This window comes from Bos indicus, chromosome 8, assembly GCF_029378745.1.
Source record: "Bos indicus isolate NIAB-ARS_2022 breed Sahiwal x Tharparkar chromosome 8, NIAB-ARS_B.indTharparkar_mat_pri_1.0, whole genome shotgun sequence".
NCBI lineage: Eukaryota > Metazoa > Chordata > Mammalia > Artiodactyla > Bovidae > Bos > Bos indicus.
Window position 1 is genome coordinate 61,832,034 of NC_091767.1, and position 18,438 is coordinate 61,850,471.

The 18,438-nt window shown below is 35.2% G+C and overlaps 1 protein-coding gene across 2 annotated transcripts in view; it reads left to right on the plus strand.

Moving 5' to 3' along the window:
- Positions 1-18,438, plus strand: part of DCAF10 (DDB1 and CUL4 associated factor 10) — a 51,622-nt gene that overhangs the window by 29,187 nt on the left and 3,997 nt on the right. Inside the window, exons 3-5 of one of the 2 annotated variants that reach the window (XM_019966228.2) lie at positions 6,500-6,697; positions 15,107-15,309; positions 16,763-16,876. In XM_019966228.2, the coding sequence (XP_019821787.2) occupies positions 6,500-6,697; positions 15,107-15,309; positions 16,763-16,876 (515 nt within the window). The remainder of the gene's footprint in view (positions 1-6,499; positions 6,698-15,106; positions 15,310-16,762; positions 16,877-18,438) is intronic. The other variant, XM_070794777.1, reaches the window with a different exon arrangement.

Consider the following 18,438-nt stretch of genomic DNA (forward strand, 5'->3'; position numbering starts at 1 on the left):
TGTTAATTATTTTGTAATCTTGACTGATCCTAATAAAATGTCGCTAAGTAAGATTATTTGGGGAATGCATTTGAAATAATGGGCTTCCCTGATGGCTCAGATGGTAAAGAATCTGCTTGCAGTGCAGGAGACCTGGGTTTGATCCCTGGGTTGGGAAGATACCCTGGAGAAGGGAATGGCTACCCACTCCAGTTTAATAGATTAAAAATGATGGCATGTTTTCCCTCTTTTTTGGTGAACGAAAGATTTTAAAAATTCTGTAGTGCTTTACAATTTTAATGGCTTCCCTGGTGGCTCAGCTGGTAAAGAATCCGCCTGCAATGTGGGAGACCTGGGTTGGGAAGATCCCTGGAGAAGGGAACAGGTACCCACTCCAGTGTTCTGGCCTGGAGAATCCCATGGCCTGTATAGTCCATGGGGTCACAAAGAGTCAGACTCGACTGAGCAACTTTCACTTTTACTTTACAATTTTAAAAAGTTTCACATAGATGATTTCATATAATCCCGTAATAAACCCTCCCCTTTCCCCTTCCTATCCCTCTTCTGCCCCTCCTTGCTTCCTTCTTCACAGTGCTGGTAACCACTAGTTTATTCTCTGTATCTGTTCATCTGCTTCTTCTTTGTTTTATTCACTACTTTGTTGTATTTTTTAGATTCCACTTACAAATGATATCATACAGTATTTGTCTTTCTCTGTCTGACTTATTTCCCTTAGCATAATGCCCTCCAAGTCCATCCATTTTGCTGTAGGCAAAATTTCATTCCTTTTTATGTCTGAGTAGTATTCTATATATATACACCACATCTTTATCCATTCATCTGTTGATAGACACATGGGTTATTTTCATATCACAGCAGTTGTAAATAATGCTGCTGTGGACATTGGAGTGCATATATATTTTTGAATTTTTTTTTCAGATATATGTCCAAGAGTAGAATTTCTGGGTCACATGGGTCTAATTTAGTTTTTTGAGAAACCTCTGTTTTCCACAGTGCCTGTATCCATACATTCCCATGAGCAGTGTATGAGGGTTCCTTTTTCTCCACATATATACCAACATTTGATATCTCTGTTCTTTTTGATGAGAGCCATTCTGACAGGTATGAGGTGATACCTCATGGTGATTTTTAAATTTATGTTTCTCTGATTATTATTGATATTGAGCATCTTTTCATGTGCCTGTTGGCCATCTGCGTTTCAGCTTTGGAAAAACGTCTGTTTCCTCTGCCCATATTTTAACTGGGTTGTTTGTTTTTTTGATGTTGAGTTGTGTAGGCTGTTTATATATTTTGGATATTAACCCTTTAACAGTCATATCATTTGCAGTAACTTCTCCCATTCAGTAGGTTGTCTTTTCAAACTATTTTGTCAGTAATTTCCTTTACTGTACAAAAGTCTTTAAGTTAAAAAAATTTTTTTATTAATTTATTAATGTGGTTCACAAATTATACATAGCCATAAAATTATTTTGAAATATATATAATCACTAAGGAACATCTTCCAACCCTAAGTCCTTTTTTTCATTTAAAAAACAATTTTTATTTTATATTAGACTATAGTTGATTTACAATATTGTATTAGTTTCAGGTGTACAGCAGAGTAGTTTTGGTTTTTATATATACATAGTTAAGTGTATGTATGTATGTGTGTATATATATGTATGTGTGTGTGTGTGTGTATGTATGTATGTATATATAGGTCCTTGTTGATTATCTGTTATATGTAGAAGTGTGTATATGTTAATCCCAAACTCCTACCCTCTTTCCCCTTTGGTAACCATAAGCTTGTTTTCTAAGGCTATGAGTCTATTTCTGTTTTGTAAATAAGTTCCTTTATATCATTTTTCTAAAATTCCACACATATAAGTGACATTATATGGTATTTGTCTTTTTCTGACTGATTTATTTCACTTAGTATGATAATCTCTAGGGCTTCTCAGGTGGCACAGTGGTAAAGAATCTGCCTGCCATTGCGGGAGACGCAAGATACACAGGTTCAATCCTTGGGTCAGGAAGATCCCCTGGAGTGGGAAATGGCAACCCACTCCAGTATTCTTGCCTAGAAAATTCCATGTATAGAGGAGCCTGGTGGGCTACAATCCATGGGATTGCAAAGAGTCGGATACAACTGAGCACACATGCACGATACTGTCTAGGACCATTCATGTTGCTCCAAGTAGTATTATTTCATTCTTTTTTTTTCTATTTATGTTTCTTAATATTTGTATTATTTCTATGCATCTATTTTTAATACTGAATTCTAGAGTATTTCATTCTTTTTTATAGCTGAGTAAGATTCCATTGTATATATGTACCACGTCTTTTTTTTTAATTTGAAGTATAATTGATTTATACAATGTTGTACTAATTTCTGCTGTATAGGTGACTCAGTTATATACATATATACATTCTTTTTTTATGTTCTTTTCCATTATGTTTTATCCCACCAGATTAGATATAGTTCCTTGTGATATACAAGGTATACAGGTAGGACCTTGTTGTTTATCCATTCTAAATATATTGGTTTGCATCCACTAACCCCAAACTCCCAGTCCATCGTTCTTCTGCCCAACACCCCCAGCCCTTGGCAATCACAAGTCTTGGCAATCACTCTGTGTCTGTGAGTCTGTTTCTGTTCTGTAGATAGGTTCATTTATGCCATATTTTAGATTCCACATGTAAGTGATATCATGTGTTATTTCTCTTTTTGACACTTCACTTAGTGAAATAACGTCTGGTTGCTTTCATGGTGCCTGCTAATGGCATCATTTCTTTTCTTTTTATGGCTGAGTAGTATTCCATTATATTAGATTGGCCAAATGAACTTTTTGGCCAACCCTGTGTGTGTGTATATATATATATATATATCTTCTTTATCCATTCATCAGTCACTGGACATTTAGGTTGCTTCCATGTCTTAGCTGTTGTAAATAGTGCTACAGTGAACATTGGGGTGCATGTCCCAAATATTTTCAAAGTATGGTTTTTTCCTAGATATATGCCTAGGGATGGGACTGCTGGATCATATAGCAGTTATGTTTTTAGACTTTTAAGGAACCTCCATAATGTACCCCATAGTGACTGTACCAGTTTACATTCACAGCAGTAGTGTAGGAGGGTTCCCTTTTTCCCACACCCACTCTAGCATTTATTGTTTGTAGACTTTTTGTTGACGGCCATTCTGATTGGTACCTCATTGTAGCTTTGATTTGCATTTCTCTAATAATTAGCAGTGGTCCAGCATGTCACACAGAGTTGGACACAACTGAAGCAACTTAGCAGCAGCAGCAGCAGCAGCATGTTTTTCAAAATATTAGCATCTTTTCTTGTGCTTTCTGGCCATTGGTATGCCCTCTTTGGAGAAATGTCTAGATTTTCTGCTCATTTTTTTGATTGGGTTGTTGTTTTGATTTTGAGCTGTGTGAGCTGTTCGTATATTTTGGGGATTAATCCCTTGTTGGTCAAATCATTGGCAAATATTTTCTCTGATTTTGTGGGTTGTCTTTTCATTTGGTTTATGGTCGCCTTTGTTGTGCAAAAGCTTTTAAGTTTACTTAGATCCTATTTATTTTTGTTTCCTTTGCTTTAGGAGACAGATCAGAAAAAAAAATGCTGTGTTTTATTTCAAACAGTGTTCTGCCTTATGTTTTCCTCTAGGAGTTATATAGTATCTGGTCTTAGATTTAGGTCATTAATCCATTTTGAATTTATTTTTGTATATGGTGTTAGAGAAATGTTCAAATTTCATTCTCTTACATGTCTAGTTTTCCAGCACTACTTATTGAAGAAACTGTCTTTCCTCCATTGTGTATTCTTGCCTCTTTCTCATAGATTAATTGACCATAGGTATGTGGGTTTATTTCTGGGCTCTCCATCCTGTTCCATTGGTCTGTGTGTGTTTTTGTGCCAGTACTATAGTGCTCTGATTATCGTAGCTTGGTAGTATAGTCTGAGGGCTGCCTTGGTGGCTCAGATGGTGAAGAATCTGCCTGCAATGCAGGCGACCTAAGTTCAATCCCTGGGTTGGGAAGATCCCCTGGAGGAGGGCATAGCAACCCACTGGTATTCTTGCATTGAGAATCCCCATGGACAGAGGAGCCTGGCAAGCTACAGTCCATGAGGTCGCAAAGAATCAGACACGAGGAGTGACTAAGCACAGCACAGTATAGTCAGAAAGCATGATTCTTCCACCTCTGTTCTTTGCTATTTGGAGTCTTTGTGTTTCCATACAAATTTTAAAATTATTTGTTCTAGTTCTGTGAAAAATGCCATTGGTATCTTGATACGGGTTGCATTGAATCTGTAGACTGCCTTGGGCAGTATGGTCATTTTAACAATAATAGTAGGTCTTCTATCCCAAGGACACATATCTTTCTATGTCGTCTTCTCATTTTCGGTTTCTTGCATCAGTGTATTATAGTTTTCTAAGTATAGGTCTTTTATCTCCTTAGGTAGGTTTATTCCTATGTATTTTATGCTCTTTGACATGATGGTAAATGGAATTGTTTCCTTAATTTCTCTTTCTGATAGTTCATTGTTAGCATATAGAACTGCAACAGATTTCTGTATATTTTGTATCCTGCAACTTTACCAAATTTGCTGATGTGCTCTAATAGTTTTCTGTGGTATCTTTAGGATTTTCTGTTATGTAGTATCATGTCATCTGCAAGCAGTGAGTTTTACTTTTTCCTTTCTTATTTGGAGTCCTTTTATTTCTTTTTCATCTCTAATTGCCGTGGATAGGACTTCAGAATGGACATCCTTGTTTTGTTTCTGGTCTTAACGCATTATTGACTGGGGGATTTTTGCAGAAACTAATGCCTGTGGCTGGCAATTTGTTATGTAAATGAATATTGAAATGTCTCTGATAAATAATTTTGGGATAACAGAAGATATATTGATACGTCTCTGATCAATAATGTGGTAAAAGGAAATGCCCTCAGCTTTTCACCATTGAGTATGATGTTGTGGCTTTGTCATATATTGCCTTATATTAAGCCAGATTCCCTCTATACCTGCTTTCTGGAGAGTTTTTAATCATAAATGGATGCTGAACTTTATCAAAAGATTTGTTTGCATATGTTGAGATGATCATATGGTGTTTATTCTTCAATTTCTTAAGGTGGTTTATCATACTCATTGATTTGTGGATATTGAAAAATCTTTGCATCCCTGGGATAAAATCTGACTTGATCATGTTGTATGATCCTCTTCATATTGTTGGATTTAGTTTGCTAATATTTTGTTGAGGCTTTTTGCATCTGTGTTTATCAGTGATACTGGCCTGTAATTACTATGTGCATGTGATATCTTTGACTGGTTTTGGTATCAGGGAACTCATAGAATGAGTTGGAGAGTGTTCCTTCCTCTGCAGTTTTTTAGAATAGTTTGAGAAGGATAGATTTTAACTCTTCCCTAAATGTTTGGTAGAATTCACCTGGGAAGCCATTTGGTCCTGGACTTCGGTTTGTGGGGAGTTTTTATTTTTATTTTTAAGTTTTAAAATATTTATTAATTTATTTACTTGGCTGTGCCATGTGGCTTTCAGGATCTTAGTTCCCCATCCAGGGATGGAACCTGGCCCTCAGCAGTGAAAGCAGAGTTCTAACTACTGTGTCATTAGGGAATTCCCTGTGAGGACTTTTTAAATTACTGATTGAATTTTATTACTGATAATTGATCTGTTGGTATTTTCTATTTCTTCCTGGTTTAATCTTGGTTCAAGACTGTACCTTTTAAAGAATTTTTCCATTTCTTCTTCGTTGTCCTAGAAGTGAGTTATTTGGGGAATGCCTTTGAATTAATTGGGCTTTCCTGGTGGCTCAATTGGTAAAGAATCTGCCTGCAATGCAGGAGACCCAGATTAGATCCCTGGGTCAGGAAGATCCCCTGGAGAAGGGAATGACAACTCTCTCCAGTATTCTTGCCTGGAGAATTTCATGGACAGAGGACCCTGTGGGCTATAGTCCATGGGGTCACAAAGAGTAGGACACAGCTGAGTGACTAAACACTTTCACTTTCACTTTGAATTGATTTTGTATATGTAAATATATTTTAAAGAGAAATGTACACTAAATAGAAAGCGATGTTATTTGTAACAAAGTAAATATTTGTCATAATTTTGAACACTTTATGCTTAACATGTTTCACCTGCAATTAAGTATTCAAAATCTCCTTGTCTCCTATTGTCTCTTACCATTTGTGTTTCCTATATAGATTCTAAAATTCATTTTCTCTAGCATTGTTCTCTAAACACCCACCTCTATTCCTGGTTTTCAATAAAATAATTTAACACAAGTAGATAAAATTACAACATGGTCCTCATTAACTCCTTGTATCCTGTGGTTATGTAAAGTATACTTACTACTGTTATATATTAGAATCACTGGGTTTGTACAGTAAGTTTGTAGTCCTTTTTTGGTTTGTTTTCTTGATTAGGTAACAGCAGTTTTCTTTAATAAGAGATTAAATAAACCAGTTTTTCTTTTCTGCTTTGTAGATTTCTTGATAACCGGTTGTTTGCCACCTGTTCTGATGACACTACAATAGCCCTATGGGATCTGAGAAAACTGAACACGAAAGTATGCACTTTACATGGTCACACTAGCTGGGTGAAGAACATCGAATATGATACTAATACAAGACTCTTAGTAACGTCAGGATTTGATGGAAATGTCATTATTTGGGACACCAACAGGTTTGTGAACAGGAGACTATGTTAGGATTATGAACAACAAAAAAATGATTTTAAAATGGTAAAAAAAAAAACTCGGTGTTCTGTCTTAGCTCTCATGTTTCTTTAGAAGAAAGAAACTGGCTTTGGGAAAAACAGTCAGAACGTGATTCTATCTTTAGTTCCTTGCAGTTAGTCATATATCGTGACTAAAAGACTTGGAGAAAATTATATGGAAAAAAAAACCAAGTACCAAATACTTAACCAAAACCAAGTTAATGATGAAAACTGGTTTATAAGATGAGTTTCCTGAATTTAAGGAAAAATATTTTGTTATTTCCTTTGTGGAACTGAAATGTTTTCCTTTGATCCTTCAATTCTAAATCTATTTTGTAAATTTTGAAGTTTGTTTTCATGCATTAAAAGAGTAGTTTCTCAGAGTGGTACTGATGTTAGGGGAATGTTTAGACATAATGTGTGGTGCAGTTTTAGTTGTCACTACAGGAGAAGAGAAGAGGATTTCCATTCACATTTAGTCAGCAGAGATCAGAGTTTGTAAACATCCTGTGGTGCGTGGGGTAGTTTTCACAGTGGGCTAGTCATCCCATCTAAGTTGTCACTAAAACACTTCAATAGAATATCTCCTGATAGAGAACTGAAAGAGTTGAAGTTTCGGAAGTAATTATAAGTTTCTGAAATATTCTTTTTAGAGCTCATATGTAAAACTAGGGGAATATTCTTAAAGATTTCTAGTTATGCATAGTGTTTGAGCCAAGCATAGAGCTACTGATTATCTTTAAGACAAGCATCCTGTTTAAACTTAGAACTAATTATTTTTTAATTTAGAAGATTTTAATGTTATTAATAACCTTGACTTAGTTGGCAGATGTAGAATTCTGCTGCCAAATAGTGAATACATCCTCTGAAGCAGAGTTTGAACATGTACAAAAATTGAGTGTGTTCTGGACTACAAAGTACGTCTCAACCAGTAACAAAGAATTGTTATCACACAAATCTTTTCTCTGATCTCAGTATAGTTTAAATAACTACAGGTAAATTAAAATTCCAAGGTTTGGAGACTTATAAACTTATGTCCTAAATAATTGATGGGTCAAAGAAAAAAATCATAGTGAAGTCAAAAGATAGACTAAAAATTAATGAACTAAGCATCTTACTCAAAAAAGATAATAAATCTGATGAAAGTAGATATATAGAAATGATTAAGATAAAAGCAGAAATTAATGAAACAAAATGAAAGTACAATAAAGATTTTTTTAAAAGCTTGTTCTCTGGTAAGATACATTAAGGAAAAAAGAGAGATGACACAATCTTAACAATGAGAGACAATAAAAAATACAATATAAAGTAAAATAATAAGGTCACTTTTATGCCAATATACTTGAAAACTTTGATGAAACTGACAGATTACCCCAAAAAATACACCTTTGCAAAAGTGATCAAGAAAGAAATAGAAAAAAATAGACATTACCAGGACAGATATTTAACCATTATGCACTGGTTCAGCTGAAAAGGTTGTTAAAAGATTGAATTTCTTCCAAACTAACTAATAGATAGTTACTGTCATGAATCATCCTCAGGTGTCATATCCTAGCACCTCTGGGTACCCACAAACCTCTCTAGAGATACCTCCCTCAAGATCTCTCTTTATGATCCAGTAGCTGAAGTCACTCTTACATAGTAAACTAATTACAGGATTCAGTTCCAGCACTGAAACTCTGAAACTCAGGATCCAATTCCAGCATCAACTCTGGCTAGTTTTCATGTAGGGCTGGTTATTTAAATATTCTGAGCATAACCTCTGCTTTAACCATTAGAGAAATGAAAGAAAAAAAGTCAATTAAAACATAGCTACTAATTAAACAGCAGCATGTCAGTTTTACAGGTGACTTCTACCAAATATTACAAGAAACAGAACATTCCAATTTTATTAAACTGTCCAGATTGCAGAAAAATGGAATTCTCCTTACCTTAGGTATGAAGCTGGTATGACGTTGATACTTGAATTCAGAATGAAAGTTCAGTCTGTAATATGAATGTAGATGTGAATATTCTAAAAAAAAAAAAAATGATTCTGTAACAAATTAATCAAAATAATCATGACCACTTTGGGTTTATTCTAGAAATGAAAAGATGATTTATCAGTAGAAATTCTGTTAGTATAATTTATCCCATTAACAAATTAAATAGATAAATCCTTATGACTGTATCAGCTGAAGAATAAAATTCAACAATCATTCATAATTAAAAGAGACATCATTACCAACCTTACAGAAATTAAAAGGATTAAAAAGGAATATGTGCTTACTCACTCAGTTGTATCCTACTCTTTGTGACCCTTTGGATTGTAGCCCACCAGGCTCTTCTGTCCATGGGATTTTCCCAGCAAGAATACTAGAGTGCATTGCCATTTCCTCCTCCAGGGGATCTTCCCAACCCAGGGACTGAACCCATGACTCCTGTGTGTCCTGCACTGTAGGTGGATTCTTCACCCACTTAGCCATCAGGGAAGCCCCACAAAAGAACACAATGAACAACTTTATGGCAACAAATTAGACAACTTTGATAAACAAATACCTGCAGAATCACAAATTATTTAACTCAAGAGCAAACAAAATCTCTAGACCTATTGACCTATATAGCAAGTAAAGAAATTGTATTGGCAATTTAAAAATCTTCCCACAATGAAAAGCCCAGACTTGTAAGTCTTCACTCATGAAGTTTGGTGAATTTTACCAGACATTTACAGAATAAATGATATCAATCTTTCACAGTCTTACAGAAAATAGAGAGGAAGGGAGAGCACTTACCAACTCATTTTATGAGGCTAGTATTACTCTGATACAAACCCAGACAAACATCGTAAGAATAGAAAACTACAGACCAATATCCTTCTCCTGATAGTTTGATAAAAATTCTCAACAAAATATTAGCAAATCTAACCTAGCAACATATATAAGGGATTATATGTCACAACCAGTGGAATTTATTCCAGGATATAGATAGGGTTGGTTAAACATCTAAAAATCAATTTGTGTAATGTATTAATAAAGGTCAAAGTCCATATATATGATCATCCAAAGGCAGAAAAAACACAAGACAAAATCCAATACCCATCTGTGATAAAACTAGGTAAGAAGGAACTTTTTCAACTTGATAAAGGACAGCTATAAAAAGCCTATAGCTCAAATCATACTCGGTGTTGAAAGACTAAAAACACCCCCACTAAGACTGGGAACAAGGCAAGGATGCGTACTCTCACCACTTTTATACAACATCTTACTGGATATGCACTGAGTACATTCAGACAAAAATAACAGGCATTTAGATTGGAAAGAAAAGTAAAATTATCTATATATAAGATATGATCTTATATATTAAAAATCTTGAATTCACAAAACTACTAGAACTAATAAGTTCGCCAAGGTCATAAAATAGGATTCATATATAAAACTATATTTCTGTTCATGAGCAATGAACAGTCCAAAAAAGAATAAAAAGAAAAATTTCACTCATAATAGCATCAAAAAGAATAAAATATAAGATATAAATGAATGGAGAGACCATTTCATGCTCATGGATCTCAATATCATTAAGATGGCAATTCTCTCAAATTAGTATATAGATTCAGTGCAATCCCTATCAACTCTAGCTGCCTTTTTTTTTTGGACAAATTGTCAAACCAATTCTAAAATTTTTATGGAAATAGAAATAACCCAGAATAACCAAAACAATCTTCAAAAGGAAGAATGAATTTGGAAAATTCACACTTTCTGATTTCAGAAATTTCTACGGAGCCATAGTAATCAAGGCAAGGTGGTACTGGCATAGGATAGAAATCTAACATAAGGGAACAAAATTGAGAGTCCAGAAATCAATCCTTATATTTATGATCAGCTGATTTTCAGCAAAGGTGCTAAGGTAATTCAGTGGTTCAGGAAAAGATAGTCTGTTCAACAAATGATATGAGCAACCAGATACCCACATGCAAAGAGATGAATTTAGACCATTATCTCACATCACAGAAATGAATTCAAAATGGATTTCAACCTGAACATAAGAGCTGAAACTATATAACTCTTAGAAGAAAACATGTGAGTGAATTTTCATATAACACCAAACTGATTTTAAAAATTGATAAAATGGACTTCATTAAAGTTAAAAAGCTTTGTACATCAAATGACACTAAGAAAGTGAAAAGAAATATTACAGAATGGGATAGCATATTTGTAGATCACATTTACTAAAGGATTTGTATCCAGAATGTATAAAGAACACTTCCAGCTCACTTGTATGTATTACAAATAACCCACTTTAAAAATAGGTGAGATATTTACATAGACATTTCACCAAGGGCAATATACAAATGATTAATAAGCACCTGAATAGATGTATGACGTCATTAGTCTTAAAGGAAATGCAAATTAAAACCAAAATAAGATACCACTTCATATTCAATAAGATAGCTTTAACAAAAAAGACAGCAACAAATACTGGCAAGAATATGAAGAAACCAGAATCTCACATATTGCTTGTAGGAAAATAAAATGATACAGCCATTTTAGAAAACAATTTGACAGCTTCTTAAAATGTTAAACACAAGAGTTGCCATATGATCTAGCAATTCCACTTCTAGGTATCTACCCAAGAGAAATGAATACATATGTTTGCACAAAGAATGCTTATAATAGTATTATTCATAATAGCAGAAGAAAATAGAACCAGTTCAAATACTTATAAACTGGTAAAATGATGAACAACATGTGATGATATATTTATACAGTAGAATACTATGTGATAATGAACAAAGTACTGTTAGGTGCTACAATGTCAAAGAACCCCAGAAAAGTTAAGTGAAAAAGCTAAACCAGAAGACAATTTACTGTATGATTCTATTTATATACAGTGTCAACAACAGGCAGATCTGTAGAGATAGGAAATAGTACTGGTTGCCTGTGGCTGGGAGTCGGAAAGGGAGTAACTGCTAATGGGGAAGAGGGATTTTTAAAGTGATGAAAATGTTCTAAAATTGGGTTATATTGATTACACAATTCGGTAAATTTACTAAAAAATAAATCATTTAATTGTACACTTAAAATGAATTGAGTTTTATGGTATGAAATTATACCATGATAAAACTGTTTAAAACAGTCTGTTAATTAACTAGACATAGAAGGAAACCCATTAAAAGTATGCACTAAAAACCTATAGCACATTTTGAAATGGTCAAATTTTAGAAGTTTTCTCTCTAAAATCAGGAAGGAAAACATACTTGCTATTACTATTACTGTTCACTATTGTTTTAGTGTGGAGGGAGGCAGGGTCCTAGTTGGTGCAGTAAAATAAATAAGGATTGTAATATATAAGGATTGGAAAAGAAAAAAATGAAACAGCATTCACAGATGATATGATTGTCTATATCAGGGGCTGGCAAACTTTCTATAAAGGACTGTGGAATAAATATTTTAGATTTTGTGTGTTCTACTGGGGCTTCCCAGGTGGCGCTGGTGGTAAAGAACCTGCCTGCCAATGCAGAAGACTTAAGAGATGCAGGTTCGACCCCTGGGTTGGGAAGATCCCCTGGAGGAGGAAATGGCAACCCACTGCAGTATTCTTGCCTGGAGAATCCCATGGACAGAGCAGCCTGGTGGACTACAGCCCATGAGGTCACAAAGAGTCAGACAAGTGAAGTGACTTAGCATGCACACACGTTCTATTGTCTCTGAGCAGTCATAGATAATACATGAATGAGTATGGCTGTGTTCCAACAAACTTTGTATATAGAAACAGGCAATGAGAACTTCCCTGGTGGTACAGTGGATAACAATCTGCCTGCCATTGTAGGGGACATGAGTTCAACCCCTGGTCCAGGAAGATTCCACATGCCACAGAGCAACTAAGCCTATGCACCACACTACTGAGCCCAAGTGCCAGAACTACTGAAGCCCATGCGCCTACTGCCTGTGCTCTGCAACAATAAAAGCCACCACAATGAGAAGCCCCTGCTCGCTGCAGCTAGAGAAAGCCCATGTGCAGCAGTGAAGACCCCTAATAAAATATAATAAATTAATAAATAAAAAAAAAGTAATCCAGATTTTGCCCATAGGCCTCAGTTTTTAGACACGTGGACTAGATAGAAAACCCTGGAAATTCTACTGACAAATTATTAGAATCAGAGTTAACTACAATAGTTGATATAAGGTCAAAATATAAAAATCAATAGTGTTCCTATACATAACTTTAAATAATTAAAAATTTTTAAGTACATAATTTTAATAATTAAAAATATTAGCTGGGGACTTCCCTGATGGTCCAGTGGTTAAGACTCCGTGCTTCCAGTGTAAGGGGCATAGTAGGTTCAATCCCTGGTCGGGGAACTAAGATCCTGTATGCCATGTAGTATGGCCAAATTAAATAAATAAAATACTCTTAAAAATTTTAGTTGGTACACAGGAATAAATTACCACAGAAGATTTATATAACCATTATGGAGAAAACTAAAATTTTATTTAAGTTATTATAAGACCTGAATAGAGTCTGTGAATGATAAGATTCCTCTAAAATACAAACAAATTTTAAATGAAGGGTATAAACTCGTAAGATGGGGAAACAGGAAAGAAAGCAATGACAATAAAATTTTAAAATCTGGAAAGCAGGAGGATGAGTGGCAACCATCTTAGCAACTTACTTAATAATAAGTACAAGAAAGTTGAATCCTAAACTAGCAGTGGAAAACATTAAGAACTTAAGACAGTTTATACAAAATCCTCAAAAATCACAAGAACTGGCAACTCTGGGTACTGTGTAGTAGAAAGGGTAGCTAAAATAAGGATTTAAATGAAAGATATTTAAGGATTTATATCTCTTCCCTTAATCCATACTGCTGGATGATTTACCTCCTCTATGTCAGCAGAAATCTTAAATCTTATTCTCTAAAGAGGGTAAAATAGAAATCTCTCTATATTAAAGGATGCCAGACACAGTTGAAGGCTTTGAGTACCTGACCAAAATCAGGGGGACTAAATGACCATATGCACACTGAATACTGAATTCAGATATCCTGAGAGTTCTTTCAGCTATTGAACTAAAGATACTGACATCAGAAGTTCCTCAAAAAATGGCTTCCTTTTTTGAAGCCTGCCCTTGCACTTAGAGTTCCCAGTCACTTTTTTAGTTCCCCACTCTTAACTATGAGCAGATAGTCAAAAGATAATCAGACATTTGACAGACGTGTCTTAATAGAAAGACCTAAACAAACGGGGAGATATTTTGGAAAAAGTAGAGACTACATAAGGAGAAGACGACTTAAATTTTAGAAAAACTCTCAGATAAGAAAAGACATTGCATGCTTGAAGTGCTGCATGCTGACTGAAGGATGCAACAAGGGGAGAGAAACAGGAGACTTAAAGTATTGGTATTGATACTTCTTAACATGGGTGGTGAGTTACAGATGTTCACTTTTCTCTAAACTCTACAAGTACTTTATGTACTTTTCTGTAAGGATGATACATTTCACAGTTTTACAAATAAAAAGGAAATAAAATGGGGAATAAAAAATATTAGGCAAGGAATAAAAATGTATCCAAAAGATCATGCAGATTTGAAATAAAGCCAAATAGAACTTAAAGAAGTAAAAAAAAAAAAAAAGTACTGTTGAAATTTATAAAAACAAGTAGCAGAAACAGTTTATACAACAGATTAATATAGATACTGAAAAATTACCCAGAAGGCAATATATGGAGATGAGGAGATAGCAAACATGAAAGAGCAGTTATGAGACAAGAGTCTCATGGGAATGTTTCAAGTATCTATTTAGAACTCCAAAAGAATTTAGAAATAGGTGAGAGGCAACATTGGAATAATGACAGAAAATCCTCCAGAATATATGAACAATTTGAATCTTAAGATTTAGAAAGTCAACCGAATCTCAGTGAAGATCAATAATAAGAAATCAACATTTCCAAACGTCAGAGTGAAACTGCAATACTCCAAAGACAAGGGAAGATTAGTCAAAGGAAAAAAAAAATATCCAAAGTAACAATTCAACTGATAACAGACTTTAAAATAACAACAATGGAAGCCAGAACTCAATGAAATATTATCCTATTTAGAAAGAAATAACTATCAACCCTTATAGGCTCAGCTGAACCTTTAATCAAAAAGAGTGAAATAAAGATTTTTCAGAGCAATAAAAAGAGTTTTCCTCAACCAAGTTTTACTTAATATACATGAGAAAGAAAGAATAATCTTTTTTAAAAAAGTTAAAGAGATGGAAGAAGGAATGGGGAGCAAAAATTTTTCATCTGTATAAGTCTGAGTATACATTGAGTGTAAATTCTAGTTGGAAGGGCAAAAATAGGACTATCACTGAATGTTTATGATAACTAGGTTTTGTTGGTTTGATTTCTTCTGTAGGTGTACAGAAGATGGATGTCCACATAAGAAATTCTTTCACACACGTTTTCTTATGCGGATGAGATTAACACCAGATTGTTCCAAAATGTTGATCTCAACGTCCTCTGGATATCTCTTGATTTTGCATGATCTTGACTTAACCAAGTCTTTAGAAGTAGGCAGCTATCCCATTTTGAGGGCAAGAAGAACAACATCAAGTTCAGGTAAGCTTTCCTTTTTTGATTAAAAGAAAGAGTTTTCTAAATAATCTCAGATGTGGAGATGGTATATGTTTCTATTTTGAGAATGATAACAGGAAGAAGGGAAGAAAATTAAAAGACATTCTTTGGAAAGTTCAGTGAGAGCTTTTTTCCCAAAGAAGTATAATGATCTACATGTATCTTTGATGTAGTATTAGTTTGTACCTCACAAATTATCTAGGAAGAATAACTTCAAACTCTAAAAAAAAATATTTTAGCCCTCTGCTAGCCAGAAAATTTTCATCAGTGTTTGTAAATCATCATTATCTCAAATACTAGTGATAGCCCAAAGTACTGTCAATCTTTTTAAGTCTTTCTGATAAATTGGCATTTAAAATCAGCTTCAAATGGTTGGAATCTTTCTCTGTGCATGTGGCCACTTTTGAGGATCTTTGGGAATGCATAGGCCTCATTGTATTGCAGTTGCCTAATTTCATTGCTGAAAGTAGAAATTTAAGTTTTACCAGCTTATTTGCAAGCAAGAGATTCATTAACATGTAAGTGCAGTCCTTTTAATTTCAGAATTTGTTAGGTTAAACATTAATAATCAACTTAAGCTTAGTGAGAAGTAGTGATTTAGGAGATCTAGTTGGCATGTTTTGCTTAAAAACCAAGAAGGTTTTCTGTCTTTTAAAGGTAATTCTGATACTTAATACCATCAAAAGAAATTAGATTAATAAGAAGTCCCCACAGATGTGTGGGGCTACAAGAAAAGTGTGACATAGAGACTGCTGTTTGGAGTAGTACATCAGACTCCCCTATCTGATATTCATTTTATTTTCTCAGATTTCAATATTATGTTTGTATTGCATTTCAAAGATAGTATTCACATAATTTCAATAAGCATGATAGAAGTTGTTGCTATGCTTTAAGGAAGATCTGTTCGTGTTCTCAGTAATGGGCCTGTTGTTTGGATGCTATTCTAACATAAAACAACAGACTGAGCAGCTCAGTTTTCATTCATGCTGAATTTTCTTATTCCATTTCACTACAGAAATAATGGGGAACCTAAGATGTTGGAGAAGGAAATGGCAACCCACTCCAGTATTCTTGCCTGGAAAATCCCATGGATGGAGGAGCCTGGTAGGCTATAGTCCATGGGGTCGCGAAAAGTCAGACATGACTGAGCGACTTCACTTTCACTTTTCAAAGATGTTCCTGTGTTTATTTGGTTTTTCATTTTTATTTCACTTAAGTCATTGGTGTAAAGAATTTTAGAAAGCGACTAAGCCTTGGAATGGATAGGACATTCCAAAGAAACATCTTGCCCACCTCAATCTTAGTTATTTATAGACCACTTTTAGGCGGGTATGTAGTTGCCATGCTTCAGATGAACTTTAAAAATATGATTCAAGTAGATTATTTAAAAGTTGAGACACTACCAGAATTCACTGTTGGAATGTTTTGTATTTTCAAGATCTTACCACTTTGTCGAGTTCGTCTGGTCCTAGAGTTTCTGGTTCACCTTGTCATCACAGTGATTCTAATTCATCTTCTGAGAAACACATGTCACGCACCTCACAAAGAGAAGGTAGGTTAGAAGTTGGATTTAATAATCTTGTATATAGATGCTAAAATAGCTTTCTTTGGTTTGATTTTAATCTTTAAAAATAAAAGCCAATAGAGATGAGGTTTTTCCTTGCCCCTCAATAATCATTTTCAAAAAGCTAACCAGGGAATTCCCTGGTGGTTCAATGGTTAAGACTCTGCACTTCCACTGCAGGGGGCACAGGTTTCATCCCTCGTCAAGGAACTAAGATCCCATATGTCCCTCATTGTGGCCAAAAAACAAACAAAACCCCACAAAGCTAACCAGAGTCTCTAGGTTGAATATCATGGGCTTAAATTTTTGTTGGAATTTGAATTTTGGTTTTACTTCCTGGATTTAAGTTTGGTCCTGTTTGGAGAGAGAATAGTTGGGAAATACAGACTCCAATTAAGATTGTAACAGAAATTAAATGAGAGAGTGCATCATGAAAAATGCTGGGCTGGATGAATCACAAGCTGGAATCAAGATTGCTGGGAGAAATATCAACAGCTTCAGATAATGCAGATGATACCACCCTGATGGCAGAAATTGAAGAGGAACTAAAGAGCCCCTTGAGGAAGGTGAAAGAGGAGAGTGAAAAAACTGGCTTAAAACTCAACATTCAGAAAATGAAGATCATGGCATTTGATCTCATCACTTTACAGCAAATAGATGGGAAAAAATGGAAACAGTGGCAGATTTTATTTTCTTGGGCTCCAAAATCACTGCGGATGGTGACTGCAGCCATGAAATTGGAAGACGCTTGCTCCTTAGAATAAAAGCTGACAAACCTAGATAGCATATTAAAAAGCAGAGACATTACTTTTCCAATAAAGGTCCATATAGTCAAAGCTATGGTTTTTCCAGTAGTGATGTGCAGATCTACAGTGATGTGAGTAGGACCATAAAGAAGATTGAGCACCAAAGAATATGCTTTTGAACTGTGGTGCTCGAGAAGACTCGAGTCCCTTGGACAGCAAGGAGATGAAACCAGTCAATCTTAAAGGAAATCAAGCCCAAATAGTCACTGGAAGGACTGGTGCCTGAAGATGAAGCTCCAGTACTTTGGCCACCTGATGGGACAAGCCGACTCACTGGAAAATACCCTGATGCTGGGAAAGATTGAGGGCAGGAGGACAAGGGGGTGAAAGAGGATTAGATGGATGGACAGCATCATTGACTCCATGGACATGAGTTTGAACAAACTCTGGGAGAGACTAAAGGACAGGGAAGCCTGGTCCGCTGCAGTCCCTGGGGTTGCAAAGAGTTGGACACGACTTAGCAACTGAGTAACAACAATGGATCTGATAGTGCTATATAATATATAATATAAAGGGATGATTTATCAGGTGCTTGTGAAAGTCGCCTGGTTCCAGCCCGGTAGGCTTTTTGCTCTGCTGTTTCCTTACCTCAACAATGCCTGGCAGCCTCACAGGGGTTGTGGGATAAAGTGAGATACAATGTGGCCCCACTTAGCTTTTGCCAGTTTTTTCCCAGCCAGTCTGGTAGAACTGTCTGGTTAATCTAGCCTATCTACCCCTCAATTGAAATGCTTTCTATCTAGC